The following is a 21,545-nucleotide window of genomic DNA, read 5'->3' as shown; positions in this document are numbered from 1 at the left end:
CAGCGACAGCTGTTGAAGTACTTTCACTTCGCGATATATTGACTTTGTGGTATACAGACTGATTGAGTTATAAAGCAACTTTCTGCTACATATATTCGGTCTTCAAATAGCACTTCTCTCTCAGTCGTTGATCGTCATGAAGGAAACCTTGTGACCTGAGAAGTGGCAGAATGTGAGTTGGTGGTGTTGGACCATTGCCTGATTGTGAACGACGAAGTCTACGCATGTGTTTCGGGAGGTCGCCACAACAGTTTGAGGAGTTACGAGGGAGAGCTCGGAAATACGCTGTCACACGTGACGTCACTGGGTTCGGAGCACTCGCCGTGGTGCGTTGCCACCGCGCGATCCGGGGACGCCTTGAGTGACGTCAGTGCAACCATTCTCCTCCTTTCAACTTAACAGCCTCTCCTGGTGGTCGCCGTGGTTACCCCACTCCGGTTACGCCGGTTACTATACCACCATAACGGCGCTCAAACAAAGGAACAAGTATTTAAAACTTATCGCTGCAAAAGCCGGCACCCTGTGAACGAGTTTGTCCTCAAATGAGGGCACTGGTATTCAGAAAACGTCTAGCTTTTCAGAACTGTCTTCGAAGTTTGTCTTTCTGCCAATTCGCGCTGCGGCCTGCTTTCCAGTTACACCACGCCCCGCCGCGGTGGCTCAGTGGTTAGGGCGCTCGACTACTGATCCGGAGTTCCCGGGTTCGAACCCGACCGCGGCGGCTGCGTTTTTATGGAGGAAAAACGCTAAGGCTCCCGTGTGCTGTGCGATGTCAGTGCACGTTAAAGATCCCGAGGTGGTCGAAATTATTCCGGAGCCCTCCACTACGGCGCCTATTACTTCCTTTCTTCTTTCACTCCCTCCTTTATCCCTTCCCTTACGGCGCAGTTCAGGTGTCCAACGATATATGAGACAGATACTGCGCCATTTCCATTCCACCAAAAACCAATTATTATTATTATTAGTTACACCACCCGGGGCTTAATTAGGTGCATACCTTAACTTCGCGTGCCTTGGTCGCCTTTACCAGCTGCGGTCGCTCATTGGCATTGTTGTTCAGCTACTGATCCTATAAGGTCGCGGGGTCGATCCTGGCCCCGGCGGCTGCGTTTCGACGCAGGCGAAACACATACGCCTGGCGCCCGTGTGTTGAGAGATGTGAGTGCACGTTCTTAATTGATTTAGACCAAGTGGTCGAAACCAGTAATCTGGAGCCCTCCACTAAGGCCGGCGGCCCTCACCGATTATTTGTGTCGCTTTGGGACGTTAAACCCGACAATTTACATTTTTTTTGCTCCCTTTTATAGGCAAATCGCTTTCCCGTTATAAACACTCCGGTTGCTGCATATAAACAGAACAGCAAAACGCCTTTTTTTTTTAATTCTACGTAAACAGCTGCCACGAGTTAGGGGTAACGCGACGTAAACACGTTTGTAAAACTGATGCCCCGTAAAGTACACAGTGCCATGATGCACCGTGCACTATCACGCATTTCTACACGAGGAGAGCTCGACAGGAAGACGCAGGGCCTGGTCAGCTTCTGCTGTTAATATAGTTTATGGAGCGTCAGTTCTTGGCTGCTGCAACTCATTATACCTGCTAACGTTCGTTTATTATCGGCGACAGAAATCGTGTCTGCCACTGAGACATGCCAAGATGGCACGGTATGTCGTGGCTTCTTTTTTATTCTGTCTTCGTTCCAGTATGCTTCGTCTTGTTTTAATGTGGTTCGTGCGCGAAATCCATCGGCGTATTCACATAAGTTCGCTCCTGCTGGCCCATATATTTGACCCGCCCGGCTGTAGCCACTGAACGGGGTTAAAGTATTAATATAATAATAATAAGTAATTGGTTTTTGGGTAAAGGAAATGGCGCAGTATCTGTCTCATATATCGTTGGACACCGGAGCCACGCCGAAAGGGAAGGGATAAAGGGGGAGTGAAAGAAGAAAGGAAGAAGAGGTGCCGTAGTGGAGGGCTCCGGAATAATTTCGACCACCTGGGGATCTTTAACGTGCACTGACATCGCACAGCACACGGGCGCCTTAGCGTTTCGCCTCGATAAAAATGCAGCCGCCGCGGTCGGGTTCGAACCAGGGTACTCCGGATCAGTAGCCGAGCGCCCTAACCACTCAGCCACCGCAGCGGGTAAGGTTAAAGTATTGCCAAATAAGCAAAGGATGTGCACTGAGTTTACACGCATACTGCACGACCTTGTTATTCGTTTTTTTTTTCTCTCTTCGGATGCGAAGTACAATACCTAACGGGATCGACTGGAATACGCAGTGGGGAGGACAGGGTGCCCGCCGAATAGAGCCGTAATGAAAGGGACGGCCCACTGCTCAGAGGCAGCGCGCCGCCCAGGGGCCCGCCACGATGGGGTGTTACGCGACGCGAAAACGGCGTCGAAATGGGGCCCCGTATTTGGGAGCGACAAATTGCAGTGGACGCAGCAGGCGCAGAAAGCGATGCCTTAAAGAGAGCCCGCCAAGACCAGCAGCGAGCTCCGAAGGGGAAGAGCAAATGGGCTCGGCTATTTTGTCATCGCGACAATTCCGTTCACGCGTTCGCCTCTCGAGTGGCGCTCTCGCTGTAGAACATTTGGGACAGAACCTGCCCCCGGGGAAGTGTCTTCCCTGTTTCTCTCTCTCTCTCTCTCTCGCCGCGGCAGCACAAGCGGTGACCCAGTCGCTCCTGCGCCGTTCAGCGAACTCCCCAGACGGCTGCACCGACGGAAATCGAGAACTCGGGCGACACACAAACGCCACTCGACGCGACGCGACGCAGCGCGAGATAGGGAAATCCATTTCCGTCGGACGTATTTTCTACCGCGAGCGAAGACGACAGCGACAAGTTTTTTTGAACCCAGCTCGTGAAAGGGGCTTTAATAAACTTGCGCTATGCCTGGGATGTTAAAGCGCGCCGCTTTACGAATATTGTCCGGGAAGAATTTGTTTTTAATGGGCTTCGTAGAAGCTGAGCCTGTACTTGAAATCTGAATTTCAGCGTCTGCGCGCCTTTCCCTCTCTGGTGACATTTTGCAGGTTGGCCCTCCTCCGCAGGCTCCACCTCCGGGAGCGGAGCTTCCCGACCCGCCGGAGCTACGCTGCTTATTGGCCGCGGCCATGGTACACTGTAAAAAAAGTGTGTAAAATTACAGGCGTTTTTGCAGAAATTTACTGTTGCCGCACGGAAAAAATCTGTTACTGGAAAAAACAGAAAGGTGATCAAGCAAAAAAACAGACATTTTCTGTTTTTGACCGCCGTGGTCTAGTCACGTGCGTCTCTATTAAGAAGTAAGCTACGAATAATGCACCTGAACACCTTAAAAACATCCGTTTATTTTTTAAAGCCTAGAGTGTAGTAAACTAAATTTTTCGCACAACTAGTACTTTGTGGTTGCTTTTGATGCGGAGCTGCACTTCGCAAGATGACTTCCGCATGAAGAGGGGCTTGGTGTCTTCGTGCATCGATTTATTCGTTTCATTTGGAAAGGTGAGTGAACAAACAATCTCTGCCACTTGATACAGACAGTGTGATTTGCTTTGTGTCACCGGTGGAAATCTCTAAACTGTATTGTAGATGTTGCGTGCGATGGAGGTGGATTACTGTAGCGAAATATTAAGGCATGGGCACATAGCTCGCATCTCACTAAATAGCGGGAAAGCCCTAGCCCTGCGTAACTTTCGTCCTCCGCCTTGCGGTTTCAAGCTGCCTACGCTCCGCAAACTGTTCATGGTGAAGGTGCAGCTTTGACCCGCAGTTAAAAGTTAAAACGAACAGGACGAGCGCTCACGCGCGAATCACTTGCCGCCGCGGACGCCGCCGTAGCGGCAAGCGTCGTGTGTCTATTCCATATTTCATTGTGCTAGCTTCTAAATCGTGCCGCGGCCTCGCTACCGCAACCACGCAGCCCTTAATTTTCATCGCATTCACGATTGCCTCTAAAGGCTATCTGAAATCTTTGCAGCGTGTTTTAACGTGGTGTGTGCGTTAAATTTGAGATCTGCCAGGGCTCGGGTTCTCGCTTGAGCTTCGACTCGCGGCATTGGCCGCCGCGCCGACTGTCGTCATTCGGCCGGCGCACCGGCCACTCGCGCGAGCCGAACCAGTCTCGCGAGATTCCAGCCCTGCGCCAGCTTGTCGTTTCGAATGCAGCGGCATCGCATCTTGCTCACGCGGAGCTACGGCTGAGCGGAGGCCGTTCGGCTCACGGTATCTTTGAACTCACGAGTGTTCAGACTCTGCATGCGGACGCGAACTTTCTCGAGTAAACAAAGCTGCGGTCTTGGCCCTTGCCTAGCTGTCGACAAGCAACGTCGACCCGGAGGTGGATCGTTCGTTTCCAGCTTTGCGGTTGCTACGCGGCCTGCGCTCCCCCGTGTATTGCGGTGGAGCATGTCTTCGCCTCAGTAGGCTCGGCGGCCTGGTCGCCGCCGCTGTATCGGCATAAGCGTCAAATAGATTCCACACGTCTTTTGCTATGGCTGTGAAATATAATCTGAAAATTTTAATGTTGAATATGCTGTTTGATCTGTTTGTCGGCTAATGAGACTACCATATTGGACTATATCACGTATTACGGACAGTTCTGGACGGTGAGATGCATGTTATGCGGGGAACGGGTCGTCGGTCACCCGCACGTGTCAGTTCTCTTCGGAGGCTGGCGCAGAATTGCAAACGTCGTAGATGCTTGACAGCATGCTTAAATTACAATGAAATGAACACTACCTGAACTCGAGGTAGTAAAGGACTAAATACTGACACTTAATTACCGACCCTTAATTAGCGATAAACAATTAGTGAATAAAATGGCTATAAATGCTCCGAATGTAATCAGACGAACGGTATTTGACCTGGAGGTAGTAAAGGAGAAATGGTGACCTCTGATAAGTGACCCTTCATTAGTCAATAGCAATTAGGGAATTAAATTACCAGAAAATCAACCAAATCAACAGTACTTGAACTTGACATAATAATTTAACAATTAGTAGTACCTGACTAGTGACCGCTAATTAGTGAAGAGTAATTAGTGACTTAAATAACAAAAATTCTCCGAATGTAATCAAATTAACAGTACTTGAACTGGACATTGCAGAGAACTAAATATACTTGTATTGAATAAAACTGATTACTTATAATCAGTTTTGGTCCAGTTTGGCTGAGGTCAATTTTTGGGTGAACCATGCTGAAATTTGGCGGTGGCCCGGGCACCAAATTCCAAGTTAACTCATGTTCGGGTCATGGTTGACCCTGGTTATGGCTATCATGTATAGGCACAGTGTCATCCCTATGCTTGGCTAACTGTTATAGTGTTCCTATGCAGCTGCTGCTATGCAGCTGCTTCACAAGTAAGCAAGAGCAGAATTTTCTTGGGGTAGGAACCTCCGGATTAGTGCTTTCGCGCTAAAAAACTGGCAGAAATGCATTCACAACCTGAGCGGAAGGCTCCCGGCCTTTGTAAAGTAGTAGATACTAACTTAAGGTATCCGCAATCACGCTGCAGCTCAGTCAAGAGAGCCTGTAACTAAGCCAAAATAAAACCGCAATCAACACGCACTAGTGCATGGCCGCGGTATTCAAAGCAAATGCGACGATAGAAGTACAACGTGGACTAGCTAACACTGATCATCCATTTACTTTGCGTGACAGATGCATATATCAGAGAACAAGCCTAAATAATAGCTCATATGTAAGGCACGGTTTGGGTTTCAGTATAAAAAAAGAAAACGACTTCTACCATGTTCAGGACAGGTGTGTTCAAGCTTATGTATTCAAATGCATGCTGTTCACAGTACAAATTAGTATCTACGGTGCTGCTATACTAATTGGTTGAAAGTCAGCATGCGAGGCGTCTCCCAATTAATGATTGATCATGCTGAGCTCAAGGCAATTTTTATCTAACGTATGTACAATCGTGGTAGCGCAGGAAGGATGAGCATCACAATCGACAAAAAATGTACAATTAAGGCGACGCGTTAAAGCTGAAAAATAAGAAAGGTGGCACACTTCCTGCTGTGGCGGCAAGAACTAGTGGCGCAGGTTAAGTGCACATCTCCCGTACTCCCATACTCTCCCAGTTTCTATCCTTGTATAGCTTACAATCTTAAAGTTATGTGGATAATAATTTAATTATTTCCATTCTGGTTTTTTCAGCGATGTACTCCTGCAGCATATGCAGCAACATTACTTCGTCCCTCTCTTCCTTCTACAAGCACATCGCTTTGCACAAAAATGTGAACCAGTTCCACGTCAAGTGCCCTTTTCGAAGTTGTTGCAAGATGTTCCGTAAAGTCGGCAGCATGTACAGCCACATATGCCGTGAACACAGACAAGCACGACGTGCAGAAGGCGAAAGCCGCAGTGCTATAACTGTTCACAGATGTGACTTCGTGTGCTCTGTGGATGCCTGCATTCAGCTCTGCAAAGATTATAAATCTCTTGTGGCACACTTGAAATGTCACATTACCGAAGGGACAGAGGTGAAGTGCCCATTTCAGAACTGCAGCAAAGCGTACAAGAACAAGGCTTCTTTCTCCTCCCACCTTTCACGCTACCACGTAAAGGCCACAAACTCAGCTCCACAATCGCAGGTTCAAACTATGGTCAGTGCAATTGCTTCAGAAGCTGTCACAGGAAATATTCAGTCTGCTGAGAACTCCTGGGACAACGAGCTTGAAGAAGCTCCAATTGCAAGTACTCATGAAGGTTCCCCCAGAGACTGCCAGGAAACATGCAGTGACGAAGTTACTGATGCTTTCGCTCATCTATACCTGAGATTGCTGTCAGAGCGTCACGTTCCTTCATCCACTGTGCAGCTGATAGCAGAGGCTATATATGACATTCAGACCGCTAATGTTTCGATGATGACTTCCATTTTTAAAGCTAGGCTCAAACATGTTGTGTGCAGTGAAGAAGTTGACAAGATAATCGACGAAGCTTTTGAAGCAGATCTTGTCTTAGCTGTGCACAGAGATCCGGGTGGTGTGTTCCGCAGTAAGCACACCCGTAACTTACATTTCAAGAAACGCTTTCTCTTTGTGGAGCCTGTTACAATACTACTGGGAAGAAACAAAAGAAATAGGGATGCAACATTCTACTACGTGCCAGTATTAAAAACACTGGAGGCCATGCTAGAAAATGAAGCTGCGGTTAAGCAGTGTGATGAACTCTTACCAAACACCAACAGAGTAATGAAAGACTTCACCGATGGCAGTGTTTTCAAGTCTATTTTACTTTACAAGGATCATCCAAAAGCGTTAAAGCTAATTCTTTTCCAGGATGCTTTCGAAGTCGTAAATCCACTCGGTTCTGCGAAGAAGAAGCACAAGCTGCTTGCAGTTTATTTAATTCTTGGCAATCTTTATTCATGGAAGAGATGCTCAACTGACTCCATCAAGCTCTGCTTGCTTTGCAGTGAGACTTACTTTAAATACTTTGATCAAGACAAAATATTTGCACCCCTGATTGATGATCTGAAAAAGCTCGAAGCAGGCACAGTCGTCACTACAAAGGGCACACGTCTGATTGGCACAGTGTGCGCAATCCTCGGTGACAATCTTGGAAGCCATTGAATTGGTGGCTTTGTTGAAAACTTTAGCAATGCAACACACATCTGCAGGTTTTGTGTGGCGGAAAGAAGAGACCTCTTCTCTCCACTTGCATTGTCAGGTGTATTCGAGCTGAGAACACCAGACAATTACAACAGTGCTGTCCTAACCTTAGCAGCCGATAGCTCCTTAAGTGCAGAAAAGGGAGTAAAGTTTAGGTCTTTGTTCAACGATCTGAAGTATTTTGACGTTTGTGCACCAGGGCTTCCCCCTTGTTTGGCACACGATCTTTTTGAAGGCATAGTGTCATTCGACCTTTCTTTGTATATACAATATTTTGTCACGGTTTGTGAGTGGATTTCTCTAGAGGATCTCAATAACCGTATAGGTGGCTTTCCTTTTAAGCACAGCGACCTCAATGACAGACCATGTGAGGTTCCTGTAAAGAAATCACTTGGAGGCCATGCTATTCAGAACTGGAATATGGTTCGTTTTCTTCCCCTCTTCCTAGTCGGTTCCGTTCAGTGTACAGAGAATGAGGTCTGGAAGCAGGTTCTGTTGCTGTCAGAAATTGTTCTTTTAGTTACTGCGCCAGCAGTTACAAGTGCAATGGCTATGAGGCTCCAAGATATCATCGAAGATTACATGACAAGCAGAGCAGCTCTGTTCCCAAATATTCCATTGAGGCCAAAACACCATTACCTTCTTCACTATCCAATGCTTATTATGCAGTTTGGTCCCCTGATCAGATTGTGGACAATGCGATGCGAGAGCAAACACAGCTACTTCAAGAAATGTGCTAGAAATTGTCAAAATTTCAAGAATTTGACGTTGACTTTATCTCAGCGGCATCAGCTTTTCCAAGCTTACAAGAACACAGGAAGCAGTATTGACGTTCTCGATAATGCATCTACTTTCATGATCAGCCTTTGCAGTCCTGAAATTCAGAACGAAGTTCGGGAAGTTGTTTCTGATGAAGGGGAAATTTTCTCAACACAGCAAGCAACTATTCGGGGTCTGTTGTATGAGTGCAAAATGCTAGTTGTAATGTCACGGCAGAACGGCGAACTAAAGTTTGGGGAAATACAGCTGATCCTGTCGAAAGATGCCCGGCATTTTTTTCTTGTAAAAACTGTTAGTACATCGTATGAACCAGGAATGCAGTATTTTAACATCTTAAGTATGACGGTCCAATCAAGTGCATTGAGCTCGACAGCTTGCTTGACAACACACCATTAATCCAGTACAACCTTGCCCGCTGCAGTTATCCTGTTTTTGTTTTGAAGCATGGATTACTTGATGGAGTTTGAACTGTGTTTCAGATAGCTGCAATGGAGTTGGAACAACGAATTTCCAACTGGCTGCCAGCCCTTGACAAGGAGATTGTAGAGCTGACAGTCCAGAAGCTGCAGCAATGTGGTGTAGAGTCCCTGGAACATCTGAAGTATGTGGTTGAAGAGGATTTGCAATTTTTAAAGCCCATCAGCAGAAGGATTCTTCTTGAAAGGCTTCACTCAGCGGCTACGCCCAACCCACCAGTGTCACTTTCTCCCAACGACATTCAATCGCCTACAAGCACACAGTGTGCAAGCTTTTCTACACCTTGGGAGGTTTTCCCACCACAGCTTATGAAGGCTTGCCAAGAAGGTAAGCGTCCAGTAAAGAGCGACTTGAATGAAATGATACGACTTGTGAGTGACCATATTCTTGCCATAAACAGGAAGCCAGGTCGCAAGATCTTGAGGGCCATCGCAGCTGAAATTGTGAGCCATTACCCGGAGACATTCGAGGACACCCTAAATGGGGCAGTAATTGGCTCGGGTATTGAGACACTCTTGTGGAAACTTGAAAACTGTGTTAACAACAAACGAAGGCCAAGCTCTGAGCAGCCACATCAGTTCGAACCGGACTGTGAACTGGACTTGAGTGTCAAACGAGTGAAGATTCAGAGAGACTCATATGGGTGTGTGGCATGGCAACCAAAGCTTCCATCTGACGAGACTGCTGACTCACAGGAGAAGAAAAAAGACGACTTGCTGTCGCAGTTCAGGCTTGCGTTTCCAGATGAGACCATGGTCGCACAGCTCATGTCAGAGACTTATGCATCACAACGTCAGCTTATCAATGCATCCAAAAATATTCGAGACATTGAGCGAAGCTGGCCATTTCTGTTTCAGGCAAAGCACCTGACCAACCACGTAAACATCTTGCTAGGCTCAAATGTTGCAAAGACTTTCGATGACCGACTAAAGACTGTTGGACGGCAAGTTTTTCGTTACGCACACAGCCAAGTAAAAAAAGAATGCGTGAAGTCTTGTCTCCAAGAAATAGAAGCTGCCAAAACTAACAGGAAGTCAATGGCAGTTGAATACGAAGCCATGCCACTACTACTGCTCGCAATCTTCGGAGAAGACAAAGAGCTGTTTTACAAGCTAACAGAGGTAAAAACTGATAAATGTAGTTTGCATTATTTCCTTGCAGTCGTCGCACGTTAATGCACAATGTGAAGTGTCCCATTAATTTATTCCTCCCAATAATCAAGTCAGCACTGCCTTTTATAACAGTAGTGCAGTGATTGTTTTACCCACGTCTCTAACATTTGTACTGAGATAACAGAAAAATCTGGAAGTTTTATGTCAACCTTGCCCACAAACAAAAATTTATCCTCAAAGCCAGCAGACTTGCTGCGGTGTGTTTTAGCGTGCGACGCAATGGTAACTCATATTTAAGTGAAATGGCGTCTGTGTTGAGGACTTAAGGCAACATTTTTCTTTTATTACATGCCATTGACTGATCATAATGCTAATGCACATGTGAATTGGATTTTTCATATAAGGAGATGGCCAGCGACGATGACTTGGGGGATCTGCCAAGCTGTCCTTTCATCTGCGCGAAAGGTAAGATACTGATGACTGACTAAAGGGGCAGTTCTTAAAAAAATTGCTGAAAAATGCCCTAAATGGTGCTACCTTGTCCGAAATGCAAATCTTTATTTTATTAGACAAATGTATGCAATTTATTAAAAGACACTTCCCGCTGATTGAAATGCTTAATGAGTATTGCTGGCTCGATGTGCCTATCATATATAGGTCAATGCAATCTTCGTCGTTATCCCTTCCTCGTTATTCACTTATCCTCCTAAACCTAATGGTGATGGACCCACCCCTCTGAATAAAGACTTTACGTGTAACTGAAAGACATAATAAAAAAAGGACAAAGTGAATAATAATGCTTCCTTCCAACTCTTTTCCAGGATGGACTTTTCTCACTGCTAATTCATACACAATCTGCGTGGACACCCATCCAGTGCTTCATGCATCGAAGCCAGACGAGGCCTTCAAGCTGCTGTTCTTTGCCCATTTTGCTTTTAACATCCAGTACCTGAAGGAGACGAGCCTGTGCTTGGAATTCACACAGAGGTAAGAACTGAAGCCAATGTTCACTCACCTGTACACTTGCCTGACGTCACAGCACGCCCTGTGCAAATGCATACTGCAGTCTGCCAATCTTCCAGAACCTTATTTAGAAAAGCGGTTACTACGCTGCTAAACTGAGTGTACGCGAAGAAAATGCACTTCAACTGAAAAGCTTTTTGAACAGTGTGCGTGTTCATCGAGAATATCATACTGTCAATGAAGTTTGCTTATAGAGGTGAAAGTTGGCATTTCTTCAGTTTGGCATTGAACTAGCACTGGGACGCAATAATGCTAAAGATATTTGGTAGTGTGCTGTAGTATAGGAGCAGCAGCGAAGAAAATTTGCTTTAAGGTAGGGAGTTTTAGCAACATTGTAGTACAAGAAATTAATGATTGATTTACCATTGACTGACGTAATAACATGCCCTCATTATCCAGTCTCATTTTTGAAAATATGTGTCAAACAGCGAGACGTCATAAAGAAACCTTTTATCTCTATAGTTAACAGTACAGCAGCAGCTTGGGATCACGCCTGTGTGCTGTCTATTAGTTCTGCTGGAAGGCTAATGCAAGAGCATACAGACAAGGATGCATTCTTGTAAATGTGAAGGTCTGAGATCAGGTGTTTTGTTTGTTTTGTTATAATAAAGCACAACACCAAAAACAAAGCAAGTGACAAGCACGCAACTGTATTATAAACGTTAATTTTTTTTTAACCCTTGCAGCCTTCTATTTTAAAAAGTGTGAGAAATGCGCCGGTGCTTTCTATTGTGCTGGATTGTACTGCAAAGTGGACATTATGTACCTCATAAGGATGAATAATTAGACGATTAATCAGCTTAAATTAGCTAACAAACTTTACTATTTCTGCTTTTTAAAGGGAAGGTTGTATTGCAAAATTTATCTGGCAACATCGAAGGTTAGGCTTATTTTTAAATTTTGTTACTCGGCAATGTATTTCGAAGTATCGAAGGAAAGCTTGTTCAATTGGCTGGCTCACTTTACCTATCTATACAAGGCCGTAACTGCGCATCGTATTCTTGCCGAAATCTAGTTAACTTATACATCATAAAAATACACTAACTTTAACTGTACTTGCTGCATGCATTAGAAGTACGAGAAGCGATTTTTCTATGAATATGCAATGGTGGAAAGCAGACTCAACGAGCTTTCGTATGTGTATTTTTGTTGGTCGATGTCTGGAATGATACTGCCATTTAGGAGTATTTAAAAACAGCTCATATTCAAAGTTGACGACCATCAATTTTGCAACATAACCTGCCTTGCTTCTGAGATGAAAAATAGAAAAGTCAGTCAAAGTTAATTATGTAACTACAGATACATTTGAGGCACCTAATGTCTGCCTTGCTGTACAGTCCAGCTCAGAAGACCACACCGACGTAGCTAAGTATTTAAAACATATCTTCAAAAGTGACAAAAATCACACTGTATATAAAATATCAATCGGAAGGAAAAAAAATGTCTCTCCCGCTCTTTTTCTGCCGCATCTCACACACACACACACACACACTTAAGGTAATGGAATCGGGGTACGGATTTCAGGCTGTTTTTTATGAGAGAGGGGTGCGTCCTGACATGGCAAACCGCTGTAGCAAGGTAGGCAAAAGAGACCTAACGTTTTATTAAAGCACGTTTCTCCTTGTTTTATCCGTTCAATCCTCCTCATTCATAGGGCCACATGTACTGTAGTGGCTATGAGTTCCTAGGGCGCATAAGCTACGAACTAGTCCGACACTTTTATCATTACCCACTGGATCAAAACCTCACTTGTGGAGATGAAAGTCGATCTCAAGTAATTCAATATGTGGTAGTAAAATGAGGTGATCACTGAGAAGCAAGGTGCTTAAATGACTTCAGTAGCATCCTAGATACTTCTGTTTCCAATGGTACCTGTATGACCGGAAACTCCAACACATGCCTCGTAAACAATGACATTGTAGAAGCATCGTATGCTCTTTCCGCCCAGCACTGCCTGTGAGTCATGCTGATCTGTGGTTGTTGATAAAACGAATCTTGCTACTTTATCGCTATGAGGAGCTTGAAAAGAAGGTTTGAGCAGCAAAGTGATGCCTCACAAAGCTAGAGTTTTATTTCTGAATGGGAACAGGTAAGATATTAGTGTTTTTTTTTACTTAGCTTTTACCCCTCACAACGTAGCGGATCATATGAGACCTGATTTTTTTAACACATCCGCCCTTGTCAGAGTGGTTGTGCAAGTGTAGAACGAATATATTTTTGTCTTTCAACTATAAAAATTAAGTTTTTGTGCCTGGTCGTTAGTGATAGCTCGTGGCTCTTTGTTTCAGGGCTATTGCAGGTATTAATCCTGCAAGAGGAACAAAGGTGCAAAAGAATGGCGGGAAGCAGCACTGCCTGTCACCAAGAGTGGCTGCACTCGCAACGGCTTTGAAAGACTATGACTTTTAGATTTTTAGTTTCTGTTGCTTGTGTTGTATAACATTTTATTATGTTGGGCTCAGAAATAGTCTTCGAGCTATAGAAGACTGCTGATGCTGATGTGACTTTCGATTTAATAAAGTGTTCATTCATATCAAGCTGCTTGGCTTTTGGTTCTCAGGCAATGCTATACTGATGAAAATCAGTGTGTGCAAACGTTTCATATTTAGATATTCTTAAATTACTTCACGCAACTTCCCTCGAGCAACGAATTATGTAACATCACACTTTCATTGGCATAAACGACGCAAAGATCGTATTTGTAATTTAATGAGCCCTTGTGCTTGCACAGAAACCGTATTTTGTGCGGGGAAAAAAATTGTAATAAAAGAACAACTAATAGTAAACAGAACGTTGCAGGAATTTCAAATATCTTTTCTGCAAACCAAAAAGAAAATTGTGTGTAAATTAACAGGGCAGCCAAAAACAGACAACTAAACTCAATTGCAGTCACAGATTTTCTGTACATGATAGAAAAGAAACATTGTAAAATAACAGAATAACTGAAAACAGAAAAGTTAATTTCACAGATTTTCTGTACATGACAGAAAAGAAACACTGTAAAATAACAGAATAACTGAAAACAGAAAAATGAATTTCACAGACATTTTACAAGCTTTCAGTAAATAATGAGAAAGAAAAACCTGAAAATCACAGACTTGCTTTGAAACAGAAAATGAAATTTCACAGAAATTTTACAGGGATTTTCGGTAAATGATAAAAATCTAACATTGTAAAATAACCGAAAAACTGAAAAACGGAAAACAGAACTGTACAGACATTTTCTGGCAGGACAGCTGCCAGAAAATGTCTGTTTTTTTTGGAAAAAATTTTTTACAGTGTAGCTACCTGACGTCTGAAACAATCTAACCAATAGCCATCTCTCAACATGTATACGTAGATGCGAGCGACGGAGGAGGGTGCGAGCATGAAAAAGTCGCAGGGAAGGGCTCGGCAACTTTCGCGCGTGATTGCGGGTCCTCTGCTGCCTGTAGAAGTGAATTCTTTGGCTCGGGTGTTCATGACAACACAATGCAGTGATTGAGCGAGTTTATGTGCTCTGCTCGGAAGGTGTTTCAGAGCCCCTTTAACAGTTTCAAGAAGCTTCCACTGGCGACAGTGTAAGATAGCGCATTAAAAAAGCGAGCACGCGCATGTCCGCTCCACGTGCGGTCTGCACAAGCTCGGACGGTGGTGCAGTGCGCAGCAGGCACCCGGGGCGATAGACGGGTTCCCCCTGCCCCAGCCTAATTACACCGCGGGCAGGCAAGAAAATACGCAAAACTGCTCGCAGGGCAGCGATTTGCGTGCACCGCCTCCAACTGCCTAGAGAGAGAGAGACGCTGAGGAGAGGGGAGACGGATGAGCGCGCGGAAAGTGTAACGTTTCGTGCGCAGTGCAGGAGAACCGGCGCGCACCGAGTGTCGGTATCCACGCCTTGGGACGAGCCGTTATTTGACCGCGTGCGCGAGGCGTCCGTGCCACACGCGGCCCAGGGTGAGGCCGGCCATTATCCTTTCGGCTTTGGTTAGCCACCCGGCTGCGCAACAGCGGCGGAATGAGGTCAGCACGCGGACCATTCCCATCGGCTCCCAATGCGCGCCCGCGCCCGCTTTGCATTTCAGTGGCAGCAATTATAAACGTGGAGGTTAATACAAAACGCTCCCCCACGGGACGCTGTGGGGCCGACCGATTCCGGGAAGGTTCGAAACGCTCCAGTTCCGCGCCCGACGCCTAAGCGAGAGCGTCTTTTCAAGGGGCACCTTCGCTGCAGCCAAATGAACGTCGCTTGGAACAGGTCCGCGCGTGAACCGAAGGTCGTTACATTCTAAGGAGGCTGGTCCGACGCAGTTCTCAATTCCGTTCACGTTGCAACTTTCAACGTGCGCGTAAAGTTGCGCACGTAGCATAACTAACGCGCTGGCAGCGCTTTTCAGCCACCGGGCGACAAGAAATAAAACAGCAACGAAGAAAGCGCTCCTGTCCGGCGCCTTTCCAGAAGCTGCATAATCGCTACTAAATCCGCTTTTTTTTTTCAGCCGCGCTTTGTTCTAACAGAGCTTGGCCTGTATAGGCGTGTGCGCGTGGATCCCTTGGACAACTGTTCCGGTGTAACCGCACGGACCGACATTGTGCATACTCTCCTCGAGCAGTCGACAACGATTTGTGCGAACCTGGGTAGTTCTGCGCACGCGCAACCACTGACACACAGGCTGCCTTACTATACAGCTACGCTTGGGCCACTCGCTTGAGGTGCTCTGGCGTCTCTTTTGCATCCAATGCTGGAATGTTCATTTTGAAACCTAAGGGCTGGAGTATGCTAACGCTACTCTTCAATACGGCCGGCAACCAATTTCTGTGGTCGCCAGCTCTGCGCAATGTACGCTATAGACGTGAAAGCATCCGAGCTGCACGCGGTATACCAGGCTGATCCGATACGGGGAAGGCCGTCCCCACATCTCGAATAGCAAGCGCATTGCATGCTGTGTGCTCGCCATTCTTGGGATGCTTCTTGTTACGCGCGACAAAATCAATAAATGAAAACACCAGACGTGTTTTCTATGTTCGCAGTACATTCACGATGCGAGCGCGAGTATATTTTCACGCATCCACCGTATACGCTAAGGACGTGAAAATGGAGGCGCGCTCGCAACTTGCCGGAGGCCCTACAGACACCGAGTCGCCGAGTCCCCTGCGGCGGCTAGAAAAAGTCCCTCCGAGTTGGCGCGAATTGGCCGGGTCGACATCCTCGAGGCTACCCTCACTTTCCGATTTCCCGCAGCGTTTCTGGGCTCCCGCATAAGCGACGTCGCAGTCCCGAGCCGGAGGAGCGCGGTCCAAGTTATAGAGGGGGGGGGGCAAGCAGAGCGCGGCCGTTCGCCGCCGCAGGCGCGTCGCCAACTGTGCCGCTTCTTCCCCGCTGCTCTCTTTACGAACCGCGGCGGTTATTCGCCCCCCACCACTGCACGGAGGATCTGTGTTACGCAAGTGCCCCGAGCGGATTTCTCTTTTATCCGCGCGTCCCCACCGGCCGCCATGCACCCCGGTGCAGTGCGGTGGAACTCATTCGCGCCACACTCTGAAGAGTGGAGGGGGTGCCGCCGACAGAGCGGAGAGCCACCGCCTGCATGAAGGCAGGCACGGCGCGACTATCAGGAGAGAGACGCGGCCTCTTCTCTGAGGCTGCAGCGCGGCGCGATACGAGGTATGCGCGAATGCGGGGAAAGGGTTGGTGTCGCTTTTTTATGTCACTACTGATTGGGTCGTGCGGCCTGTTCGGCTGCCGCAGATGAGTCCCACGCGCCGCTTTCGGAACGCAAGATCACGCCGCTAACGCGACACGCACACGTAATCCGACGTTTGTGCAGCCGCACGAAGAGTGAGTTGGTATTTGTTATGGCACGTGATGTTGACAGACTGTGACGGACGCCGCAGTGGAGGAATCCGGGAATATTTCGATATCTCGACCACCTGGGAATTTTAACGTGCACGGACATCTCCACAGTACACGGGCGTGTTTCTCTATCTGGGCTCCGTCAAAATGCGGCCACCGTGGGCGGGATGCGATTCCGCGACCTTGGGCTCAGCAGCCACCGCGCGGGGCTCTAGAAAACTTTTCAAGGAAGAGCCGCTGCTCTTTCAACATCTAACGCCGCATTTAATTTCTCCGATGTGCGAGCGGCGAGCAAAGCTCGTAACGGAAATTTTACTGGCGTTTCGCACCGTAATCCGAAGCAGACGTACACCCAGTTCTGAAAAAACACTCCTTTATGCGCTCCCAAAAATGCTATCTTTTGTTTAGTTTTTTGCAAAGCCACTGTGACTTGAGCGTCATTACGGCGTGTGTATGCTTTGAGAACAGTGTTCACACGTCGTATACGATAACCTTATTTATTTGGAATACTGCCATAAGGCGCGTCCCTGTTTCGAAAGTATAGAGGAACGTCAGAGCAGTGCTACTTACAGTAAAAATCCGATTGCAGTGAGGAACGAGTGAGTCCCATATCTCTGTCTGTGCACCCGGCATAGGCGCAGCCATTCCCCTGCAGCCGGCGGTAACAGCTAGGGTCTCTCGTTAACGAGTAATGTCGGGAGCGGTGGGGGTTGCAGATACGGTATTCAGACGGCACCTATAGCCTCGGGGCATTCGTGATGAAGAAAGAACGCAGAAGAAGACAATAAGAAATGGGAAAGAAATAGTCCCGACGAATCTCACGTTACGTTTACCGACCATTACGGGAAAAACGCGACGGCGTGGACCTTGTTTAGCGTCGTAGCTGGCGGTCACTCACGCAACATGCGGTGCCAGATGTTGTGCCCCGCGGCTTCGCATTCGCGGCGCGCCTAATGGTACGTGCACACATATACGCACGGCGCGCACGCGGCACGTGCGCTGACTGCGTCGAGTCGAGGCATGCGAGCGGCCCTCTCCAGGACTTCCTACGACGTATGCTGCTAACCAACGGTGCGCGCTGCTGCTGCTGTAATGCGAGGCGAACTTTCCCACGAAACATTGGGCGCAGTGCGCAGCGGGTGCTCTCCGCGGGCATTGCGTTTCTCGTCGGGTTCTTTGCCCGAGCGTGATTGGAGAACCGCGTTATAAGCGGGACGAGAACGATGTGTCCCGGGCGCAGAGGCCGCGTAAGCCGGTGGGCAGCGGCGGTGTTAGTCGGAGCACGAAGGAAACCAATCACGCAAAACACTGCGCACGCTGCGCCCCGTGAAACGAGCATTCCAGCGGGGATGGAAACCGGCGTTGGTCATAATTAAGCCTCCACCACAGAGCGTGGCTCGAAATTCTCGCCTCGTACCGCGCCTCCGGGAAAGGTTACGAGGTCTACGTGCATTCTTCTCTCTTTTCCTATTTCTTTTTTTTTAATCAAGAGACATGAAGTGGCATCCACAACACAGCGCCCGATTGCGTCAACGTTGCTCGCAGGACGGCACTCCTGCGGCACTGCAGTTACAGTTGCGACCACAGCTATCGTTACAACTACAGTCACAGCTCGTCACTGCACGCGGCTTTCGAATATACGATAACGTGTGGGAATTTGCCGGGCACGACATATAATATCATGCATTTCGGTACAGTTCGCTTCAGTCATGACACCGGTTGTCGTCTTGCGACAATCGGCTTATGCGCGCTCTGAAAACTACGCGCTGAAATTCTCTTTTACGCGAAAAATTTGCTAACTACGACTCAGACGAAGTTTACAGGGTCCTTACTACGGACGCGAGCGGTCGCGAAAGTACGGTGGAGGCGTGAAACACAACAGCGAAAATAGCTGCACAGAGACATCAAGTAGATTTACAAACACCTCATCAAGGAAAATTGGGGCTCACTGTTTATCGGGAGCCGATGACCGTCTCATGTTATATATATACTACGCATGATGACGACACATTTTCCCCGCATTTCTAGACGCCAATTTACGCCAACATGTTTACAGGTATGGACTATCGCTCGGCTTGACGCAGTTGTCTTGAGAGCTATATACTCCAGTTAGCATCTATGCAGTCGCCTCCTTATCCACAATATACGCGCGACGTACGTATCTTGGAAAGAAAAATTACTCGGCACGAAAAATCACACTGCTCCTACTATCCGTACACATGACAGGCTGCGTGTTCCACGTAAAGTTTTTACGCATCGCACACTCTTTTTCGAACCGGTACAGGGCACGTCGATGAAGGAGAGTGTAATCTTATTCTCCACCCATCGGTAAATGCCCGTTGATATGAATGCAACAATCAGCTCGCACAGCATCGCAGAACAACCGCCGCTCACAATGATAGACTATATTCAGATGCAACACAAGAACGAAGCGGCAAATGTCGACCCTCAAATGAGACCCTCCAGCCAATGGCATCGACCGATTCTCGGGACGTAGAGGTTAATCCCTTTAAACCTGCTCTAGTCGGACACAACTCAAGAATCAAGCGGCAGATGTCTCTCAAAGGAGGCCCTCCGACTAATCGAGTACAGTGATTTTTATCGTGCGGAGGATGATCCGATTAACCTTAGTTAATCCCCTTTCATCCGCCACTCCCGTTCGATGTCACGATAGCAGGTTTCAGGGGATTAGCCACAACGTCTTGAGGATCGGTTTAGTTGACGCCATTGGGTGCAGGGCGTCCCTTGATGGTCATTCGCCGCTTCTTTCCTCACTTGTATCCGATTATTCCATGAAATTCCAGGGGGGTGACCAATAAAAGGAGATATTAACCACGGCTGAATCGAATTATAACCGCGGCGTCACGAAAATCGGCCGACGCCGTTGCCTGGGGTGCCTCCTTTAAACGCAAACTAAAGGAAATATTGAACTCGACGGATAGATTATCCCTTGGGAACAGAACCGTCCTGTTTTCTGCGCGGAAAGGTGAATGTGTTGCTGAGAAAATCGCGGACGAAAGTCCCCAAACCCTTCCACATTCAAACAGCCTGCGAAAAATGAACTGCCGCGACGCCTTTGCAACTCGACCAATCAGAGGCGCACTTACAAAGACCATGAAAGCGGCCGGAAACCGAAAACCGGAACTCAACAGACCAGTGGTCACGGCGGCAAAGTGCAAGAGTACGTACCGCCCAATAGTCCGCCGCCTGCCGGCTAGAGCTGTCGGCAGGGGATGCGCGCATCATCTTGACGAGCACGCATCAGCTGGTTGAATGTTTTTCTCGCGGAAAACCGGCACCTCGCGTATACTGCGCATCGCGACGACCCGCGCTCGGAAACTTATGAGCCAAATGAAAGATGCATGAATGTGGCACATCTAAGATATTTTTTTCTGCACGTTGAAAAGCATATTCGCCTCAGTTCCACTGCGCAGAAAACATGAAGACCATGCGATTGCATAGCGCTTCACACGTGGACGACATGCACGTGCCAGCACGAGCGCGTACTAAAAATAAAGAAACAAACAATTTGCAATTTCATAACTTCCGCAGCCCGCACAGAGTGGTCGATTCAACGGCTGAGGGCAAAACTAAATCGCTTCACCAGCCGCATAGTAAGTGCACAAAAACACACAGCGTGTTATGCCTTTGATAGCTTGCGGTTCTGAACTTGCTGCGCACAACGGCTACACGCAGCCCGAGTGCACAGAATGCGAGGCGAAAATTTCAGCGCTCGTGTGTGCGACTAACCTTTGTCCAGTTGTCTGTCTTGCACTGTTTTAATTACGAAACTCTTTGCACTGTCGGCTATGCTCGGTGCACTGTTTTTTCTCGTATTTCGACGGTGAATGCCAATCGAGACGGCGAAATAGCGTTCCTCCAGAAAGCTCACGAAAACGTCACTCGTCGCCGCTGCATGAATCTTCAAGCGGCGGCGCCACGTGTTCCTCGGCTTAACGCAATTTTCGGGTCTACAAAAGCGTTGTTTTCAGTAAAAATGACATATTTGCTATCAAGCAGACAAGGTAGGGAAATGAGCGACTCGTTATGACATACGTACGTACGTGTGCGCGTGTGTGTGCGTGTGTATGTGTGCGTGCGTGCTGTGCGCGGTAATCACGTGGGAAATGAATAGTGTAATTATTTTAATTGCGCAAGTAATTGATTAGAAAGCAGAATAAAAACAAAAGCTTGCCGCCGGTGGGATCCCAACCCACGACCTCCGAATCAGTCTGGCCTGACTTAGTGTTCCCCTTATTGCCCATTTAAGGGACATCTGCAGCATCGTTCTTGAGTTGCATTCGACTACAGTCAGGAAATATCTAGGCATACACATCACGATGTTTTGAAGCGAAAGCTTCAATACGTTAGGTTTCAAGAGGGCAGCGTCAGTGCAGTCACGTGACAGGTGTCACCTGGTGTCACGTGGCAGGTCATGTGACCTACTGACGTGATTACAATGTACCCACCGTGGCAGGTGGCAACTGCCCCATTGGGAGTTCCATCGACGCTTTACAGACAATCCGTCGCCAGTGTGTGGCGTTTGTGAACGTAACCATGCAGAGGAAGCATTCGCTTCTCACCAGGGTTAACCAAAACTTTAAACCGCAGCTAATTTTTTTTTTTTACCAAGCAGACGAGCCGCTACGCACGCGACTGACTCCTCCGCAGAAGGCGTGCTTAGCGCGCGTCGCCCATCGGGCAAAAT

The 21,545-nt window shown here is 47.5% G+C and overlaps 2 protein-coding genes across 3 annotated transcripts in view; one reads left to right on the top strand and one right to left on the bottom strand.

The window, feature by feature from the left end:
• ko (Stork-head domain-containing protein knockout) overlaps positions 1 to 21,545 on the bottom strand; it is a 366,522-nt gene that overhangs the window by 235,521 nt on the left and 109,456 nt on the right. The gene's annotated exons all lie outside the window — the stretch shown is intronic.
• LOC144114696 (uncharacterized) lies at positions 3,391 to 13,541 on the top strand. 2 transcript variants are annotated; one of them, XM_077648594.1, is made up of 6 exons: positions 3,409 to 3,494; positions 6,156 to 7,415; positions 8,872 to 9,990; positions 10,386 to 10,446; positions 10,803 to 10,968; positions 13,293 to 13,541. In XM_077648594.1, exons 3-6 carry the CDS (start codon positions 8,881 to 8,883, stop codon positions 13,411 to 13,413), a joined length of 1,458 nt encoding a protein of 485 aa, XP_077504720.1. In that variant the 5' UTR covers positions 3,409 to 3,494; positions 6,156 to 7,415; positions 8,872 to 8,880; the 3' UTR covers positions 13,414 to 13,541. The 2 variants fall into 2 exon arrangements, with proteins under 2 accessions (XP_077504719.1, XP_077504720.1); XM_077648593.1 differs by lacking the exon at positions 6,156 to 7,415 and having other exon boundaries at positions 3,391 to 3,494.

This window comes from Amblyomma americanum, chromosome 1, assembly GCF_052857255.1.
Source record: "Amblyomma americanum isolate KBUSLIRL-KWMA chromosome 1, ASM5285725v1, whole genome shotgun sequence".
NCBI lineage: Eukaryota > Metazoa > Arthropoda > Arachnida > Ixodida > Ixodidae > Amblyomma > Amblyomma americanum.
This window is presented reverse-complemented; position numbering and strand designations above follow the sequence as displayed.